Source organism: Crinia signifera, chromosome 4 (genome assembly GCF_055691185.1).
Source record: "Crinia signifera chromosome 4, ASM5569118v1, whole genome shotgun sequence".
Taxonomy (NCBI): Eukaryota; Metazoa; Chordata; class Amphibia; order Anura; family Myobatrachidae; genus Crinia; species Crinia signifera.
This window is the reverse complement of record NC_139220.1, coordinates 55291555-55312909: the sequence shown is the minus strand read 5'-3', so window position 1 is coordinate 55312909 and position 21355 is coordinate 55291555. Positions and strand designations below refer to the sequence as shown.

At 44.7% G+C, this 21355-nt stretch overlaps 1 protein-coding gene across 4 annotated transcripts in view; it reads left to right on the top strand.

Annotated features, from left to right (window-relative positions):
• The window catches only part of DOCK2 (dedicator of cytokinesis 2), a 707149-nt gene that overhangs the window by 80127 nt on the left and 605667 nt on the right, over nt 1-21355 (top strand). For all 4 annotated transcript variants that reach the window (XM_083181781.1, XM_083181779.1, XM_083181780.1 and 1 more), the window contains exons 6-8: nt 11469-11617; nt 12980-13115; nt 14720-14874. In XM_083181781.1, the coding sequence (XP_083037907.1) occupies nt 11469-11617; nt 12980-13115; nt 14720-14874 (440 nt within the window). The remainder of the gene's footprint in view (nt 1-11468; nt 11618-12979; nt 13116-14719; nt 14875-21355) is intronic.

The window sequence follows — 21355 nt, the reverse complement described above, 5'->3', positions numbered from 1 at the left end:
CAATCATATTTTCCTCTCATGGATCGGCCGCATCACCGCTATAAAAATGAATATACTCCCTAAACTGCTTTATTTATTTCAAACCCTCCCGATCCCAATCCCATCGTCCACAATCACTGCTATACAATCTGCTCTGTGCAAATTTGTTTGGAACAACAAGAAACCCAGAATCCGCCGAGATATTCTATCTAGACGCTCCCAGGATGGGGGACTTGGCCTGCCCATACTACAGCGCTATCTCGAAGCTACTCGACTCAGCCAACTTATAGCCTGGCATTCTCCACCTAAAAGTAAAAGATGGGTAGATCTGGAAAGTGACTTGGTGGGGATCCCTTCCGTTTTTTATCTCCCTTGGTTACCTCGTAAGAACCATCCACATTTTTTTTTAGCTCTCCTACAGTAGAATTGACTTTAAAGGTCTGGGAGAAACTCAATAAAAAATTTAAACTTTCATCATCCCCATCACCTTTAACCCCCTTATGGAGCAACCCTTCCTTTCCACCGGGCCTCAGCCCCTTGATGGCCTCTCCCTGGCTCTGAGCAGGTATCACTAGAATTCACCACGTATCTGGGGACTTTGCTCCCAAAACTTTCGACGAGCTACAAGAAAAATTCCATATCTCGAATACCCTGAACTACCAATATCTCCAACTTCTACATATTTCTACCTCACATCAATCCGCACAGCCCCGACAAGCCCCCACCCCTCTAGAAAGATTCTGCATATTTAGGCCTACCGACAGGGGAATCATTTCACAACTCTACAACTCTATCTTAATCACTAACACTCCCACACTAGACAATCATGAACGTGAATGGGAAACGGACCTAGGTCGGCGCCTTGAGGAGGAGGAATGGGAATCTATTCGTCTGGCAGTATCAAAATGCTCAATCAGCATATCAATTAAAGAGAATTCCTACAAGGTCTATTCCAGATGGTACATGGTCCCAACCCGCCTTCACCGCATATATCCAAATTCTTCAGATTTGTGCTGGAGAAATTGCGGGCAGAGGGGGTCATTCTACCACATCTGGTGGTCCTGCCCAATTATAGCACAATTCTGGAAGATGGTTCTCTCTCTCCTCTCTCGACTCGTCGACCCTCCCACTCCCATTGAACCCATTAACCTACTTTTATGTGCCCCAACTGACCACCTCTCTAAGGAAGCGAACAAGTTAATTTTACATGTTGCTTGCGCGGCTAAGCACCAAATAGCCATCAACTGGAAAAATCCCAATGCCCCCATCCAACAGGAACTAATTAACAGAATGTGGTTCATTGCTAAGATGGAATATATATATTTTGTCTGCAAAACAACACAGTTCGTAAAGTTCACTCTGTTTGGCTCCCATGGTATACACACTACAATACCCCGATTCCTGGCCGCTCATAAAATCCCCTATCACATACAAATAACTTTTATCTACTCTTATACTCCAATATTTGCTATATTCACTTCCTTATCTTTCTTCTTACCTCCCGTCCCTGGGTCCCGACCCCTTCCCCTCCCTTCAACTGTAAACCCCTTTAAATCATTTAGCATTTCTTTGACCATACACTAAGATAAAACATGGTAGTGCCGGCCCCTTCATATAGGCCTACACTGAATTAATTACACCATTTCAACCTATACCATATTCGAGTGAACGATAGTTGTGGCTACACAATTACCTCAAGGCTCTCATTTCGCCTACGACTTTTTACCAAAGACGTTTTATTGTTACCGGTTCGATTAGTTCACTATAACAAACGGTCATCTCAATTATTACCTATGATACCATAACGGTATGTTTGTATTACTATGCATGATATGTAACCACGTTTTCTCAATAAAATTTACGAGATTAAAAAAAAAATAAACATATAAAAATACACAATTTATACAATATATAAAAAATAAAAAATCATATATAAGACAAATCAATGTTGAATTGGAATCACGATTTTATAGGTTGTGATAGATTTAAGAAGTTCAGCAATCTTTCTTTGATGAATAGGAGTTTGCACTAATATGCATATAGTGATGATTTAATGGTACCAGTAAAGAAAGTCCAATTTGTGCACAAAAAATATGAAAAAGTATGAAAAAATATGTATATTTTTATGTAGACCGATGTTTATAATAATAGAAGCACATGAAGGTATTATAGCAGTCACAGGTTTTGTATGTTATGCTCACCCTTTTGCAGTAGCACTCTCTCCGTGCTAATTTGTGCGACGTCCCGGCAAATAGTCCCAGTTGTTTTTCGGGGAGGTGATGTAACTTATAGACCTGGCGTTCACCCTCCTCGGCAGCAAGCCGGTGTAGTCCGCCTGTGGTCAGTGACGGAGTCACCGTCCTGGCCGCAGCGGCACACGGGGTGAGTTGGTGGTAAAAGTGGCCCTCTACCCAGATGGGAAGCCGGACGATTGACCTCCGCTGTAGCGTGGTGAGCGGTCGGTGGATGCAGCTGATGGCCGGCAGCGTGAGAGCTGCACTTCAGCTGTAGTTCGGGCTACAGTCAGATAGATTGTAAAATCCATTTATCTGGCCAAAAAATCCCTGTATCTGGAAATCCATAAATTGTGATTGCTGATGTATGGGGCCCATTATTCAGGCTGGAAAACTTTTCTGATCAGCCAGGTGGAGACAGTTACAGCATCCCAAGAAAAGGGTGTGGTCTTGCAACAAGAGGCGTATAAACTGTCCAGCCAAAATCAGGAAAGCTGCTATGTTCCTCCTCACCTTTCCGTTAGTTTAGTTGCAATGTGACCCCCTTCCCCATTAGTATAACTGAAATGTGTTTTGCCCATCCCAAAGGCATAACTACCATCAGGGGCTGGCTGGCAAATTTTAGCCTGGGGGGCAAGACCAGAGCACTGGCCCATAAGTTACAGCGCATTGTTAAATGCAGGTTTTTAATTTAAAAAATATGTATTAATAAAAGAAAAGATTAGGCCTGGAGTTGATTATATCAACTCCAGACATCACAAGCTGCTCTCCTGCATAAATAAAGAACAGGACACCACAGGCTGCTCCCTTGTGTAAAGAACAGGACACCACAGGCTGCTCCCATGCGTAAAGACAGGACACCATAGGCTGCTCCCATGCGTAAAGACAGGACACCACAGGCTGCTCCCTTGCGTAAAGATCAGGACACCACAGGCTGCTCCCTTGCATAAAGAACATTACACCACAGACTGTTCCCTTTCGTAAAAAACATTACACCACAGACTGCTCTCTTGCGTAAAGAACCGGACACCACAGGCTGCTCCCTTGCGTAAATATCAGGACACCACAGGCTGCTCCCTTGCGTAATGAACAGGATACCACAGGCTGCTCTATTGCGTAAAGAACATTACACCACAGACTGCTCTCTTGCGTAAAGAACCGGACACCACAGGCTGCTCCCTTGCGTAAAGATCAGGACACCACAGGCTGCTCCCTTGCGTAATGAACAGGATACCACAGGCTGCTCTATTGCGTAAAGAACATTACACCACAGACTGCTCCCTTGCGTAAAGAACAAGACACCACAGGCTGCTCTCGCGTAAAGAACAGGACACCACAGGCTGCTTCCTTGCGTAAAGTACAAGACACCACAGACTGCTCCCTTGTGTAAAGTACAAGACACCACAGGCTGCTCCCTTGCGTAAAGAACAAGACACCACAGGCTGCTCCCTTGCGTTAAGAGCAGGACACCATAGACTGCTCCCCCTGTATAATAATAATGCCATGACACCACAGGCTGCTCCCCCCTAAACTTGTAGATTCACACCTGATTGAATATGTCCATATCCTGTCAGAAACTGCTCACCATCAAATTATTTTTACACTGGACACCAGCCACAGCAGCGGCCATTTACTCGGCAGCTGCGATGATTTACTCGGCGGCTGCGATGACTTACTCGGCAGCTGCGATGACTTACTCGATGGCTGCTATAAATACAGGCACATCCAGGCTGCTTCTGTCGCCACATATCCTCCGAGGCACTCCCAGCATTTTTCTCACATGCCCAGTCTGACACTCCCACTAAATGGCCGGTTACCCCCCTAGATGTCTACTTTCTGTCAGTCATCTTGCGATGAAAATATACCAGTCTTTGTTTGCTAGGCCTGGTCACGCATATGCATGTCGACTCTTGCGCATTCGCCATCTACCAATAATGGCCCGATGCCGATGGCAGCTGTATGATTATGTCTGAATCAGGCCCATTATGTAATGTGTAGGCAGTTTAAGATTTAAAATTTTTAATTGAAAAAAAACAAAAAACAGTAGCTTACTGTAGCTTACTTACTGCATGGGGTACAGCTGCATACACCCCTTGCCTCTTTCGAGGGCTGCAGCAGCTGTATAAATCTTGTGGCTACTGTGGGAGGGTAGGAAGGTGTGAGCCGCACAATCACAAAGGCTGCTAGCTTGTCTGCAGTCTGCACCCAGCAGTCAGCTCAGCTAGCAAGTGACCGTTTTGTCAGCGTCTCCCCCAGCTCAGCCCGATAAGCCCCGCCCCCTCCACGGAGCTCCATGAAGCCCCGCCCCTTTCACTGAGCCCAGCTAAGCCCCGCCCCCTCACAGAGCCCTCCTAAGCATCTGTACACAGCAGTGAGCTGAGCAGCGGCCGCATCCTGACACTGACAGCCAGGGAGGCAGGCAGAAGATCCTTCCCGGCTGTCAGACATGCGCAGCACAAGCGGCCCTAGTGCCGCATACATGTACTGGCCCGGGGGGGCATATGGCACCCTGCCCCCCGGCCCAGCCCGCCCCTGACTACCATAGGCGCAGGAGGTCCAGAGCTAGGGTGGTCCACCTTCCTTATGAAAGTTACATGTGTTAGAACATTTATCACTATTGGTTAGTATATATGGGCCCTTACAAACTTTTGCTATGGGGCCTGCAAAAATCTAATTATGCCCTGGCCCCTCCCAAACTGTATAGCTGTAATGTGCCGCATGCCTCCTACCTCCCCATCAGTATAGATGCAAACTGCCTAACCCTTCCACAGTAGGCAACTTACCAGCAGCGGGTCTTCAGTTCAGGGACTGACAGGCAATGTTGTGTCTTGCTGCTTAACTGGTGGCTGGCGAGGAGAGACAAGGATGTCTGGATGCAGTGGTACCCTCCCAGCACTATGGTCCAGGTGTCTGGGCAACCAGTGCTGTTGCACTGCCATAGTTATGGCCCTGCAGCTAGTTTAAGAGCACTGAAAAGGGTTCTTAACACTTTTCGGAGGAGTCATTAATAGTAAATGGCAAATTCAGTTAGTGCTACAATGCCATGCAGTAAGCCAGCAGTGGGTGCACTTAATTCAGATTTTTCCTCACAGCTCCTGATGTGAAATATTTATTAAATGCACCATCCCAGGCTAACCATGGGCCTAATTCAGACCTGATCACATGGCAAATTTGTTCACAAAATGGGCAAAACCATTGGCTATCCCTAGTAGCAGATGACAGCTAGACTCAGAGAATCCAGCTCTCAATAAGCAGGACTCTGAAGAACTTCCTGCAAGTAAGTGCAGCATGGTAAGGGGAAGAGGGGGGAGGGGGTCATCCACGGGCACTAGGAGGGGTGGTTACAAAAAGCATCGGCAGGGGAGCATGATAAGAAAGGGGCAAACACGAACTGACTCTCTGTTCCATTCCCCTGTCACCCTCTTCCATCTCCCAGTACTCACTGCCTTCCTGTTACATTAGCAGTCACTACGCTTGTTTTGTGCCCCTGCAATGCCACTGTGCATGTGCAGTCTGCTGTCCACACATGTGACACCCATTCTGCGGTAACTTGTTCGGGTCCTGTAATAATTGTTATGGTCTGACGGGGTACCGGAGCCAGATAGATTGAAAATCTCTGACAGGTACGCTCTCGCACATCATCATCCTCCATCAACAGAAAACATCACTTGCGAGGGCCATGATGTGGAATGCAGAATGACCGCCCCCTGTCTAGTACCGGACTCATTTAATTTATTTTTGTATGTATTTATTTATTTTCTACTAGTTTGTTATATTTGCATGTTATGTTATAGTGTGATCCTCCAGTAGAAGAAAGTGATGAGAAATTGAGTACATGCACAAAGACCTGATAGCTATGATCTATCACAATCTTCTTTACGTTAATGAGTGCAATTCAGAAACTCTTTAAAATGACACATTCCATTTCTTTGTTCTTCAGAAGACCTTTCTTTCCTTGCTAATCACCTTTAGAAATAATGGACAGCATTACAATTGATATATCAATTAATATTCAGCTGTTAAAGTATTCTAACCTTTTATCAGAACAATCAGTACTTCTAACAGCTGTTAATTATCTGCTCTGTTTTCTCCATGCTTATAAAACAGACGCTTTTAAATAAATCTCATCAAAGGAGAGGAGAACCACTTACAGAGTTTCATGGAAAACAAAGTTCTCCAAAATACTTTTGTTTCTTAAGTGATTGTGTATTATGATAAATATTGACTAATAATATCGTTGTAAAGGAGCCAATAGACGGTCCGTTGTGTCCGGCTCCGTTCTGTACTATGCGATGCACGCTCCCGCGCATCACATAGTACGGTACAAAAAGTATGTGCTGCACATACTTTTTGTACTAGGTACACATCGTATCGGATCACAGTGCATGCACACTGCATGCACAAGGGATGCGATCCGATCCGATGTGTGCTGTTTAAGTCCCAAACGGATCCATTAAACGGGCCGTGAATGGGCAGCTTTAAAATAATACTGCAGGCAGAAAATAATACAAAAAAACTAAGCATTGTGGGCCAGGTATGAATCAATGGGAAAAGAAAAAAGATAAGCAGCGCTGAATTGATAAGTAAAAAAGCGGATTGGTTGATCTATCACAAGTAAATGTTAATATTAAACTGTTAAAAATAGTAATTCAATAGCCAGCAAACACACATATTGGAAACAAATAAAATAAGACACTGAATAAAAATTGATTTGTGTGGTTCCTCACCAACCAACATAAAAAGATGTCCTGGAGAATCCTGTTTTATGGGCCCATGGGTGATGTTAAAAGTTCCCAAATAATCATCCAGAGGGAGAACAGGTATTGCAGATTCTTTGCGTAGAGTGGCCCAGATTGGCACAAATAACCAACTCCTGCTGCAAGTTCCTTATACTGTAGTTGATGGAAAGTTCTCAACCTTCAGTGGATGAAGACTTGGACCAGTGGTTTGTATCCAATTTGGAATGGAGCTTGTGCGTCCCTTTCTCAGCAAACGGCATGACGAGGCGGGTCGCTGCAGTGCGAAAGCAGCAAGGATAGCTGTGGATCCATTCTGTAGGTTAAGCTTGTGTAAGGGCACTGTTGTACGTGCGTCTCATCACAATACACTGGTTGAGCACACATTCACGCTACAGTATGAATGTCATACATTATGAGCAGACCAGACTCGAGCACGTGGGGGTTAACAAAATGGCTACCGGGTTTAGCCAGGGCTTCATGGGAGCCCACAACTATGGAGCTAGAAATGGTATAGGCTCCACTTGTGTACAGGCACTGATATACGTGCATCTCATTATGCTACACTGGTTAAACACAGATGTATATTATAGTATGAATGTCATACTGTACGAGCAGGCCAGACTTGAGCACCGAGGGGGTTAACAAAATGGCTACCGTGTCTCTTCCAGGGCTTCATGGGAGCCCACAACTATGGAGCTAGCAACGGTATAGGTTCCACTTGTGTAAGAGCACTGCTGTACGTGTGTCTCATTATGCTACACTGATTAAACTTGTGATAGCCAACTCCAGTCCTCAAGAGCTACCAACAGTTAATGTTTTCCAGATCTCCTCACAGAATCACAAGTGAAGTAATTAGCTGCACCTGTGGATCTTTTAAAATGTGTCAGTGAGTAATGAGTGCACCTTTGCAGCAGCTAGGTTGTCTGGAAAATGTGACCTGTTGGCAGCTCTCAGGACTGGAGTTGGCTACCACTGGATTAAACTGTATGCTGCATCTGCTACGGGAACTGTAGGATGATATATATATATATTTATATATATATATCATGGGTCCTCAAACTGCGGCCCTCCAGATGTTGTGAAACTACAAATCCCAGCATGCCTTGCAACAGTTTTGCCATAAAGGAGTGTTAAAACTGTGGCAAGGCATGCTGGGATTTGTAGTTTCACAACATCTGGAGGGCCGCAGTTTGAGGACTCATGATATATATAATCGGGAATTGGGAGACAGGGCGGCAGTCCAACCAGGAATAATAATATCATTAAACCGGTGCCTGGTCCATAGTAATGAAGTGCAGTACACATACCCCCCCTAGGTGAAGGAGTTCAGACCGGCACTCAGAAAAAGGTTTTAATCCATGTGCAATGGAAACAAACAGCAGCTGTCCATATATATATATATATATATATATATATATATATATATATATATATATATATACATAAAGGAGACCCCAGATGCACCAACCAAAATAACAGCAGCTACTCTATAAATTCCCCGTTAGCAGAAAATGGTGAGAATTAGAGAATTAGAGATAGTGATAATAGAGAGCGTTAATAATAATAATAAAACATTCCACCACCTTTGAGTTTTTCACCAAACGGTCATCTGACAAATGGATGTTAATACATTCATCTGATAACAAGATAATTTTCTTAAAAGCACATAAAATTTGTATAAAACATCTGTTAGTTTTGTTCATTGCAGTGGTTATCGACACATGATGTATTTGAAATCCTACGCATTTCGTCTAAAAAGACTTCTTCAGGGGTTAACGTATAGACAGTATGTCGAAGAGTGCATGAAAGCATACAATGGATCCTTTAATAACTGGTTCTTTAAGATACAGTATATTTCCAGTCCAATGTTGACGGGTGTCTCATAAACTTTCTTATTTTAGGAGAAAGTATTTCGTATGGATTCAATACCAGATATAGAATCCACCAATGTGCCTTCTCAAACAGAGAAGTTACGTGCTGGGCCTACAGGCCTCCAAAATAGCCACGCCCCATAGCAATAGTACCCCCTGCACCACTGTTACTGTTACACCATTGGTACTGTATATTTAGTTCCTTTCCATTGCAAATATCAGGCCTATCTTATAATATCATGAACACATGATCCTGAACAGTACAGAAGGTTTGGTACTGAACAAGCACTGTAGTGAATGCTGTCGTTTTCTGGGCTCTATGACAGTTTTGTAATGTGTTGTTAAATTATTATTATCCCTTATTAATATAGCAGTATTAGTATCATCATTATCCTCCTGCATGTATATAGTGCCAACATATTACAAAGCTTTTCTACAGAATGTGTAATCATTTACACCGGCGGTGATATCAGACACAGCGGAGCAATGCTTTTTATAGATTGTAAGCTTGCAGCAGGGCCCACTAACCTCCTAGTCTGTCTGTCGTTACCCAGTTTGTTTTATCACTGTCTACCATTACAAAGCGCAATGGAATCTGCTGCTCTATATAAGAGACTGTAAATAAAAAATAAAATAATAATTATATGTGCAAGCATCTGAGCTGCATTGCACATGCAGCCCTATGGTGATCGTACAGGGACACCATACAGGTTTCTACTCATGGCCCCTGCAATATATTGGGTGTTCCTAGGTCTTAACTGAGGGGTGGTGGGGGAGTAAGCACTTGCAGTTTGGAAGTGTTACAGGCATGTTATTGAAAGCGTTATGTACAGGTGTGTCCTCATACATTATGTTGTTGCCTCAATTCCTATGCATGGAGCAATGGTATGTAATGCTATGCTGCATTTTATTATAACATCAATTATGTAACATTTTTGGGGCATGACCTTATCACTGGAGGCGTGGCCACCTCCCATGATTAGGCCACGCCCCCACATTTTTCTGTGGGGAGTGAAAAAACTCTCTAAAGCCTAGGGGAAGTGTTATTGTCGTTGTCCCCCCCCCCCAAAAAAAAAAAAAAAAAAAAACAACAACACACACGTGCAGCATGTGCTGTGCTGACAGCAGGCTCAGCATGAGCTCTCACGCTGTCAGTGAGATGCTCATGCTCAGCCTGCTGTCTGCACAGCACATGCTGTATTTGTGTGTTGCTGCTGCCGCCCGTTAGGGATGGAGGGAGAGTGGGGGGGGGGGGGGGCAGATCAGGGCCCCTGCTGGGCCCCTCCTGCAACCCTGGGCCCGGGTAATAAGTAATGCCCCCCCCCCCTCTCGGTGGCCCTGCATAATACACTCACACCAGCGTAGGCCTTACTCAGGCAGAGAAACTGGACCTGCCAAGGGACTGGTGCAGGTTACGAATGTGAGACAGGGTACATCAGGGAAGTTCTTTGGTTGGGCCTCTAGGCTTTCAGTTATTTTGGGCCCCCTTCAGCACTACAATATGTCACCCCACTATGACTGGCATTTAGAATGTCGAGCTTATGCCATCATTGATTATAGGTCATAGGGTCGACACTAATAAGTCGGACAGTCAATAGGTCGAATACTACTGGTCAACAAGTGATGGGTCGACACGTGAAAAAGGTCAACATTGCTTAGATCAACCCGGTCAAAAGGTCAGCACAGGCAATTGGTTGACATGGAAAAGGTTGACATGAATAAGGCTTTGACATGGACACTGTATAGGTGTACCGCGTCCCTTCAAATGGCTCGTTTTGAACACCATGCTTGATGCACGGTTCCACACTACACCCAGTGCACTGTTATAATCTAATGCTATGTCCACTTGGATGGCAAAATATGACAAAAAGTGAAAAACTCAGAGAGAGAGTTAAATTTGGGCGGGGTGTGTTGAAATTGAAATATAAATTGCAGTGTAAAATAATGCAGCCAGTATTTACCCTGCACAGAAACAAAATAGCTCTAACAAATCTAACTTTCTGCACATGTTACATCTGCCCCACCTGCAGTGCATTTGGTTTTTACCATTTTGAGAACAAATTTGTACTGCGATCAGATCTGAATAAGCGCCCAAGTCTGAACTGACTTGGCCTTTGCATAGTAAAGCAGAGATGGAAAGGCCAATTCAAATACCTGAATTTGTCACCGAACACTTGGCTAATGTAATTGGCAGGATTGTATAAAAAAGTGGTTCTCGAACTCAAGACCCCACACAGACCATGTTTTCCAGGTCACCCGGCAGGTGCCCTGTGTACCAACTGTCACATTTCAAAATCCACAGGTGACCTGGAAACATGAATTGTGTGGGGTCCTGAGGACCAGCTGTGAGAACATGTGGAATCGCACTATGGCACACTTTGATGACTTTACAACCAAATGTATTTATCAGTGCAGTAACGTTTAAACAAAGCTAATTGTACATTTCTTAGTAGGTGCAAAAATGATAATAGTTCTAATTTGGGAGTTACCATCCTCTCTACAACCTGTCGCAAAATAAAAGTTCAAGTTGATAGCTCGTTCATGTTGGACATGGTCATTTTGCTAATTAGGAACATGTCCCAGACCGTTGATTCTTCTGTATAGTTGTTATGAAGCCATTAACCTCTGTGTGTGTTTTGTTTCAGTCGAGCAAAAAGGAGAAGTTCCAGCAGGTCCAGTCAATGATGTGTGATCTGATGGAATGGCGATCACAGCTCCTGTCCGGTACTCTGCCAAAGGATGAATTAAAAGAGCTCAAACAAAAAGTGACTTCAAAGATTGACTACGGCAATAAGTATGTTATTTTTCATATGGTCTATTTGTACTGCTGCTTATACACAGTACTAAGGGGCTGTTTCAGACCCATTCATACGGTTCCCAATTCGGCCCCTTCCCTGATGTTCGGGGTCTGCGCATGCGCGAATATGTGCAAACCCCAGGAGCGAATGGCTTTTGTGAGTTTCACACTCTCTACCTACTCTTAATGTGTCTAGTAGTGCGAACGATCTCTGCCAAGGTGGTAGCGTCTTTTTCATGCCTTTTTTGCACATGCGACTTAGCCGCTCAGAGTAAACAACCAGATGCAGCATGGCATAGGTGGGATGCCGCTGCCGACATAACCAATGGGCGTGGGATGGCATTGCTGACATCACATATGGAGGTGGGACAGCATCACCAACAGCACCAATGGAGCCACTAACGTCATTATGGCGTTGGGATGGCACAGCCAACTTTACAGATGGTGGTGTACCAGGCATCTACATGGGTGCTGGGATTGCCCAAAGCTTTCTTTTTAATGTGAATAGATGCCATGCGACAGGCTGTTTCAGAAGGGTGCTACTAAACGGGCAGGGTGCATTTTGCCCTTTACAGCTTATTGTGAACAGTAATATTTGGGCATTGTATATAATCCATTATGATGGCAAGGCTTTGTGTTGAGGATAAAACCTCTGTGTATATAGTTTATGTAAACAGTTAATATGGGCAATTAACCGTAATGTATCTGTTTTGTATAATACTCTATCAGAATAAATGTTAGGCTACCACCTTCTGTTGTATATTATAAGCCACTGAGAACAATGTCAAACAGGGCCCACCCTCCACTTGGTTATGAAGTATCCAAATCACCAACTTGGATACTTATTAACTGTAGCAATTCTAAAAAGCAGCTGTCTCTGTGAACAGTAATGCTAGAGTTCTCCCAAAGAAGTGATTCTTACCCCTGTCTCCATTCCAGACTTCTACCTTAGGTCACCATGCACCAAGCAAAAGGTTGTGCAGACGATAGATTAATGGTGTGTACACATGGGGCCTTATTTTGGTTCATTCTTTCTGACAAAATCCTTCTTAGATGGGCAAAACCATGTGCACTGCAGGTGGGGCAGATGTAACATGTGCAGAGAGAATTAGATTTGGGTGAGTAATTTTGTTTCTGTGCAGGGATAATACTGACTGCTTTATTTTTACACATGCGCAGTACAGTCTGAGTGCTCTAGTGCTCAGACCCTACTACACAGCGCTGCTCCCGGAAGAGAGGAAGGGGCCCGGCCAGAGGAGGCTGTTCTCTTAAAGCTTACCTTATATTCAGACTGAGAATGTAATATTTGTGAAGCATTGAAGTGGCGTATTTGTTTCACCATTCATGTTTTGCTTGCAGAATCCTCGAGCTTGATTTGATTGTACGAGATGAAGATGGAAATATTTTGGATCCTGACAAAACTAGTGTGATCAGCTTGTTTCATGCCCACAAAGAGGCTACAGAAGAAATAACAGAGCGTATAAAGGAAGAAATGGTAAATAATAATAATAAATCTCATTACATAGATTGGTGATGTTGTACATGCAGATGAATTCATAAATATAGATCCTGCAATTCTCAACATATTTTGGACATTTCATATTTTCTTATGTAGTTTAAAAAAAAACAAGTTTTGCTAGTATTTGTTGTGCCTTTAAATAAAATATTCTCATAGGACATGGGTACTTCAGAGCTGATCACACAGCCGTGAATGCGCACCGCCAGCATTATGCCACCGCCCACTACAGTGAATACCGCCTTACGAATTAATATGCTTGCTGTGCTAATAGTTGTGTATGGCTACACATCAATGCGCAGCAATGCCAATATCATACAGAAGGAGCTCCTCCCGTTCAGCGCCAAGGAGTGCCAGAATGTCCTGGCGGAGAGGCACTCCATCTGACTGGGTCGCGTGTCTCAGTTTTTCGGTGGCGGCGGACGGGAACCCTGCCCATCTCTGCTTCAGGGAGACAGGCAGGGTTAGGGGGGGTAGGGGGTGTGATGAAGCGGCGGGGACTATCAGGGAATGGCGAGGAGGCAGCGGGGGCTGGCGGTGGGCGATCCGACAGCCAGACCCACACTAGATGAGCCACGCTCCATCTGTAACAGGATCACCGTTGAATGATTTTTACACTGGGCACAAGTCATCACAGGCGCCACGTATCCAGAGACTTACTCGGCGGTGCGATGGGAAAAAGGCATATCCTACCTGAAGCTGATGTCACATACCCAATGGTTTCCTAGACAAGCCTGTGTTTTTCTCAGCACTCCCACTAAATGACCGGTTACCACCCCAGGCACCTAGTTTATGTAAATCACCTTGTGTACGCCCAGCGATCAGAAAATGTACAGCCAGCAATCAGAATATGCTCGGCGAAGAGGGCCAGTCTTTCCATCGCACAGCGTGTGGTGTTTACCTCTTGGCTAGGCTGCAAGTGAACACAGCCTATCCAACAGGATATGTTGGCTGGATCATCTAAAGAGGGCATGCCGGTACTCCAATAAAAAAACAACAACTGGCCCTGGTGCCTGAGGTAACGGTGGTGCACACAAATCCAAATAGGAATAATGGCCTCCAGAGGCAAAGATCATAAGTCAAAGCATGTGTATTAAGTGAAAGTTTCAGGGGAGTATTCAATGCCGGAGGCAAGCGGAGACAGGGAGCAGGACTGCCTGCTCGCTGTCACCGATCGCCATGTCAGTATTCAACTGACACCCCCCCCTCCCCCGTCATACACCGATTTCCCCTTGCTCCTTTTTTGAGCGAGGGGGAATCGGCGTATGCGGCTGGAGAAGTTTAACCCCCTCATCGGCCGCTAGCCCCGGCATTGAATACTCCCCTCAGTCTATAAGTCTACACAGTGAGATAGAGAGAGAGAGAGAGAGATCAGGCTTTACGGCTTGGTACACCACTTTATTTCCCCATTACTGTTTTTCTATCTGCTTTCTACCAGCATATTCTGAATTGATTTAAAACCTAAATGTCTTACATTATTCGTATTCCAACATTTCCATAACATGCTAATAAATGATTGTATAAAGCGAAATAACTTTTTGGTCTTTGTAAGGCTGCTACAGTATATCTGTTTTGTTTTCTAGTCCAAAGACCAGAATGATGTCACCATGCATGGTCGCATCTCTTCCTCTCCTACACATGGCCTCTATGTGTTTGTAAGAAATTTTGTCTGCAGGATAGGGGAGGATGCTGAACTTTTTATGTCATTGTATGATCCTCAGAAACAAACAATTATAAGGTAGGAATAATTTTTTTATTTATAGATATTATTATTATTTATCCACATACAGTACAAATATATTCAAGAGTTGTTTGTTTTCTGTGTGAAGGTCCATCCATATACACTGGGGTATTTTTCCTAGTGTGCATGGACAACGATGATGGGGAAAATCGTGTTGGCAGAGTATATAGCGGTGCTTGTGGTGTGGCTCTTTGTTGCAATGCTGATAGTCACAAGGCGCATATTGGCATCATCCTGGCAAAACCTTGTGTCCATCACTTCTAACTGAATCCCCTACCCAGTTTGGAGAATGTGTTTGGCAGTGGAGGTCACAAAGCAGGATTCCAGTACTCTGTTGTGTCTTCAACAACTGCCACTCAGTGGTGTAACTGGAAATTTTGCACCTCCCTGCAAAACAATTCAACCCCACCCCACCCCACAGCCATACCTTTATTATAATTGTTTTACACTAAATGCTCATTCACAGGGGTTTCATGTAACTTCTGTGTAGGGGTATACGCTACCCAGTAAGACCCCTAGGATCTATCCCTCTATACAGTAGGACCTCTAGCATCTGCCTCCTCCAATGCGGTGTACATTTTTAGAGGGATATTTTTGGCAGATTCCATGCCGATGGCCAGACCTATTGGAATCTGCAGAGACCATGCACCCCCACAGCACCAGCTCCCCCAAGCCACCGCTTGGACTGCAGTGCCATTGTTACGCCACTGCTGCCACTGACCATGCAGTAACTTGCTTAAGATAAAGTTGAATGCTTCCTAAGGAATCTAGTGAACGTTTTATTTTTTGAAACTACTGTAACTTTCATAACTTATTCTGACAGATGTAAAAAGAAACATCCAACAGAAAGTAAAAGATGAAAGATTGTGATAAAAATATCCCACAGGTGTTCTCCTGTGCTGTTACAAGGTTACAATAAGATACGTTGGGAGCATGAGATAAAGTCAGCGAGGGCCGTTGTAAAAAAAACAATTAATGTGCATTTGAGATTTACTTATAGGGGTATTCAATGCTCTGGCGAGCGCAAGGTAGCGAATCCTGTTTTGGATTCGCTGTGCGCTCGCCAGCAAATATCGCTGATCTTGAATTCGTGTGGCTCCCCCAGCCCACACTATTCAATGCGTCAGGGGCTCGCTGCCCCTGACTTCGAATACAGGCGAATGGTAGTGGGGAATGGAAGTGGCGATTCCCCCCCCCCCACCCCACCCCCCCAGCGCGCACAGCCCGCAGCAGCAGTCCTCCAGCTCCGGCAGCCCCAGCGCTGACATCACCGTGCTGTGGCTGCCAGAGCCAAAGGTATACTGCTGCTGGGGACCCTGTTCTGAGGCTGTGCGGGGGCTCCCTGCGACATCAGTGAGCCCCCCGCTGGAGAATGTCAGCAGCAGGGGAAAAGTGCCATGGCGAAGGGGGCGGGCGAATGTGGCATGGCGGAGGGCGGGAGAGCACTTCAGTACGCACAGCTCCCCCGCCTCTGCTCACTGAAAGCAGCAGTGGCTGCTATCTGCAAAAGATTCAGGCTGCTGCTGCTGCTGGTCCCGTCCCTGTCAGCTTATCTCTCCCCCCTCCCGTCCCGTCCCCTCACCTCCCTCCCCTCACCTCACTTGCAGGGTGCTGCTGGGGTCGGAGCCGCTGCACTCACTGGTCCCGATCATCGGGATCAGTGTGCAGTGAATATATGAATATTAATGAGCGGCTCCGGCTCCCGGCCCCCTGCTGGCGAATGTTTAAAAAAAAAAAAAATATTGTTTAAAAAAAAAAATATATATATTAAAAATATATTCATGTGCTGCAAGTATATGAATAAAAATAGCATGCCCCTTCATAGGAAAAATATTCTGATTTTTTAACACCAAAAAAAAAATTAAAAACGCTTTAATTTAAAAGATCACATTACAGTTCACCTAAAAAAGATGACGAATGCTAAACGGAGAATCATGGCGAATTTCAATGGAGAATACAGCACTCGAATTGAGCATTGAATACACTGTCGGCGAATTCCACTGAAAACCCCATTGAAAATCACAGGCGAATTGTGGAGAATCATTTTCGGCGAATCGGCAGACATTCGTGGTTCATTTATGGCGAATTGCCTCCATAGAATATGGCGAATTGTTTTTTCTAACAGAAAATTCGCCATTCAACCAGGGAATTGCCAGATTCACTGAAAAAAACGGCGAATCTGAGGCATTGAATACTGGCCTTAATCTATTAAAAGTCACATGCTAAAAATGTGACTATGAAAAGGGCCCAGAGGTGTATAGCTTGTATAGCTGTGGCAAGTGGGTTTCTATGCTCCCTGGGTTTCTTCAAACCTGTCCTCGTGAGGCCATAACAGTGCAGGTTTACTGGACCATCTAGCTTGAGCACCGGCGTGTTACATAATAGATCTACAGGTGGCACTTCGTCATCCTTAGTTAACCTTAATAACATTTACAGTTAGGATTCCACCAGAAACAGTGTCATCGTCCAAACACAATATGGTTTTTCCACAAATACAATATTATAGCCAGTGCTATTTTTGTAGGAAAATAGGTTCAGGAACTGTGGGCGGGGGCAGAAAGTGGGCGGTGATATGGGAGGAGCTACAAAAGGGGCGGGTCATTACATTAAAAAACCACCAAAAAAACCCCACAAGAAAAACATAATTCCTCACTCCGTCACGCTTATTATGCATATGCCACACACAGAGATTGCCATTATACATATGCCACACACAGTGATGGCCATTATACATATGCCACACACAGAGATTCCCATTATACATATGCCACACACAGTGATGGCCATTATACATATGCCACACACCGTGATGGCCATTATACATATGCCACACACCGTGATGGCCATTATACATCTGCCACACACCGTGATGGCCATTATACATATGCCCCACTCTGTGATGCCCATTATACAAATGCCCCACTCCGTGATGCCCATTATACATATGCCCCACTCCGTGATGCCCATTATACATATTCCACACACAGAGATGCCCATTATACATAAGGCCCACACAGATGCCCATTATACATATTCCACACACAGAGATGGCCATTATACATAAGGCCCACACAGATGCCCATTATACCTAAGGCCCACACAGTGATGCTGCCCATTAAACATAACACCAAGATGCCCATTATACAGTAACCGCAGTGAGAAAAAATAAAATTGCATTACAAATTTGTAGAACATTCTTTCTCCATACCAGACAATTGCAGCCAGGATCAGAATCCAGTGTAACTGGGCTCACTGCTCAGGCAGATGGAGTCACTTCACAGGTCAGGGCAGGCAGCAGGTGGGAGAGCGTCCTCTGTTAGGCAGGCTGGCAGGTGGGAGAATGCGTCACAGGTCCGCGGAGGGGAGAGCGCGCGTCCCTGCCACAAACAAAGATGCCCATTATACATATGCCATACAACGTGATGCCCATTATACATATTCCACACACAGAGATGTCCATTATACATATGCCATACACCGTGATGCCCATTATACATATGCCCCACTCCGTGATGCCCATTACACATATGCCCCACTCCGTGATGCCCATTACACATATGCCCCACTCCGTGATGCCCATTATACCATATGCCATACACCGTGATGCCCATTATACATATGCCATACACCGTGATGCCCATTATACATATGCCCCACTCCGTGATGCCCATTACACATATGCCCCACTCCGTGATGCCCATTACACATATGCCCCACTCCGTGATGCCCATTACACATATGCCCCACTCCGTGATGCCCATTACACATATGTCCCACTCCGTGATGCCCATTACACATATGCCCCACTCCGTGATGCCAATTATACCATATGCCCCACACAGAGATGCCCATTATACATATGCCCCACTCCGTGATGCCCATTATACATATGCCCCACTCCGTGATGCCCACTATACATATGCCCCACTCCGTGATGCCCATTATACATATGCCCCACTCCGTAATGCCCATTATACATATGCCCCACTCCGTGATTCCCATTATACATATGCCACACTCCGTGATGCCCATTATACATATGCCCCACTCCGTGATGCCCATTATACATATGCCCCACTCCGTGATGCCCATTATACATATTCCACACACAGAGATGCCCATTAAACATATGCCATACACCATGATGCCCATTATACATATGCCCCACTCCGTGATGCCCATTATACATATGCCACACTCCGTGATGCCCATTATACATATGCCCCACTCCGTGATGCCATTATACATATTCCACACACAGAGATGCCCATTAAACATATGCCATACACCGTGATGCCCATTATACATATGCCATACACCGTGATGCCCATTATACATATGCCCCACTCCGTGATGCCCATTATACATATGCCCCACTCCGTGATGCCCATTACACATATGCCCCACTCCGTGATGCCCATTACACATATGCCCCACTCCGTGATGCCCATTATACCATATGCCCCACACAGAGATGCCCATTATACATATGCCCCACACAGAGATGCCCATTATACATATGCCCCACTCCGTGATGCCCATTATACATATGCCCCACTCCGTGATGCCCATTATACATATTCCACACACAGCACTTTACAGGTCAGTGCAGGCAGTCTCAGCAGGGGTCTTACTAGAGTAGCTGTGGACGGTGGTGTGCTGCTGACGACCGTCTGGCTGGTACTCACAGGACCCGGGAGGAAATAGGCTGTGCACGGTGCGCTGGTACTGAGTGTCAGACTGTCAGCAGGTGCCGGGTGTCAGCCAGGCAGGTCCGCGGGCGGGAGAGCGCGCGTCCCTGCAGTAGTCACACAGGCAGGGGGGCGGGCGGGCGTGAGGGCGGGAGTCTCGGCGTACGCGGGAGTTAGGCGCTGCGGGCGGGACTTTGTCACCATGGATGCGCACCATGGACGTCATGTGCGTGCATCCATGGTGTCGGAGGGCAGGGGGCGGGTCTAAAGAAGCCGCAGCGCATCCACCAGGCCGCCGCGGGGATACATTACATTCATTTTTGCTGGGCAGCCGCAGCCGGGCATAATTGAACTTCCGGAACGCCGTTCCTGCTGGGGGCATATTTCAATAGAACTGCAGGAACGGCGTTCCGGTGCGTTCCGGCACAAAAATACCCCTGATTATAGCTATAAAACAAAACATTTTCTTGCAGAGCTAACATTTTACTAAAAAATAAATATAAATATATGCTCTCGATTACTCATGAATGACAGATTAGAAGTCTTAAGTTACCCTTCAATTAATCAGTCTATAGTATCTGTTGTACAGTATATTCCACGTTTTTTTTACATTCAAGGGTTTGTTTACTAAGATGGGAGTTCTACTGAAGATGGGATATTGCTATGGACAACCAATCAGAACTTCTTATTACCTTCTAGAAGCTAATAGATAGAAGCTGATTGGTTGCCCATAGCAACATCCCATCTACAACATCCCATCTTAGTAAATAAACCCCTCAGTCTTTCGCTTCCATTCTAGAGCAGACCCTATTCACCACTGCAAAGACAAGAAATAAAGCTGCGCTAATGGAAATGGGGGGGGGGGGGGGGACATGATAGAAACTTTCAAATATATTAAGGGCTTTAACAAGGTACAGGTGGGAGACATTCTTTACAGGAAGAGGAGCAACAGAACACGAGGACATGCACCGAAACTAGAGGGAGGAAGATTCAGGGGAAATGTGAGGGAGAATTACTTCACAGAAAGAGTAGTAGATAAGTGGAATAGAGGCAAATACAGTAGTACAAATTAAACATGCTTGGGATAGGCATATTGATATCCTTACATAAAAATAAGGATCAAATATGGTTTGAGGTAACATGTTTGAAAAAGGCGAAGACTAGATGGGCCAAGTGGTTCTTATCTGCCGTCCAATTCTATATTTCTATGTTTAAAATAAGTATTAACTATACATATAGTGGGATTGTTTGTAAAGTTTGAGTGAACATTTTATTAAAACAATACAATAAAAAGAAAATTACATAATAAAAAGGTTATTTGTAATACAGGTTGAGTATCCCGTATCCAAAATGCTCGGGACCAGGAGAATTTTGGATAACGGATTATTCCGTATTTCGGAATATTTTAATATTTCAATGATGTATTTTGAAGTATCTTGCATTTATGCTGTATAAACACATAATATACACACAAATATATTTTATTACCACATAAAATACACACAAACATATTTTAATTGTTCAAAAAACAAGGTTTCAAAATGTGAAACAAAATGTGTGTACTATCTCAGCACTGAATTTGAATGCCAAGCAATCATTGTCTTGCACATATATAGTGCCAGTTACATATCATGTCCCCAGTGATGCTGTTACATATGTCCCCAGTGAGTTTTTAGCAAAAAAAATTTTTTTTTCCACTTTCTGGAATGTCCGTATTTCGGAATAATTCGGATAACGGATATTCGGATACGGGATACTCGACCTGTATTAGATTCCAACAGCGGTAT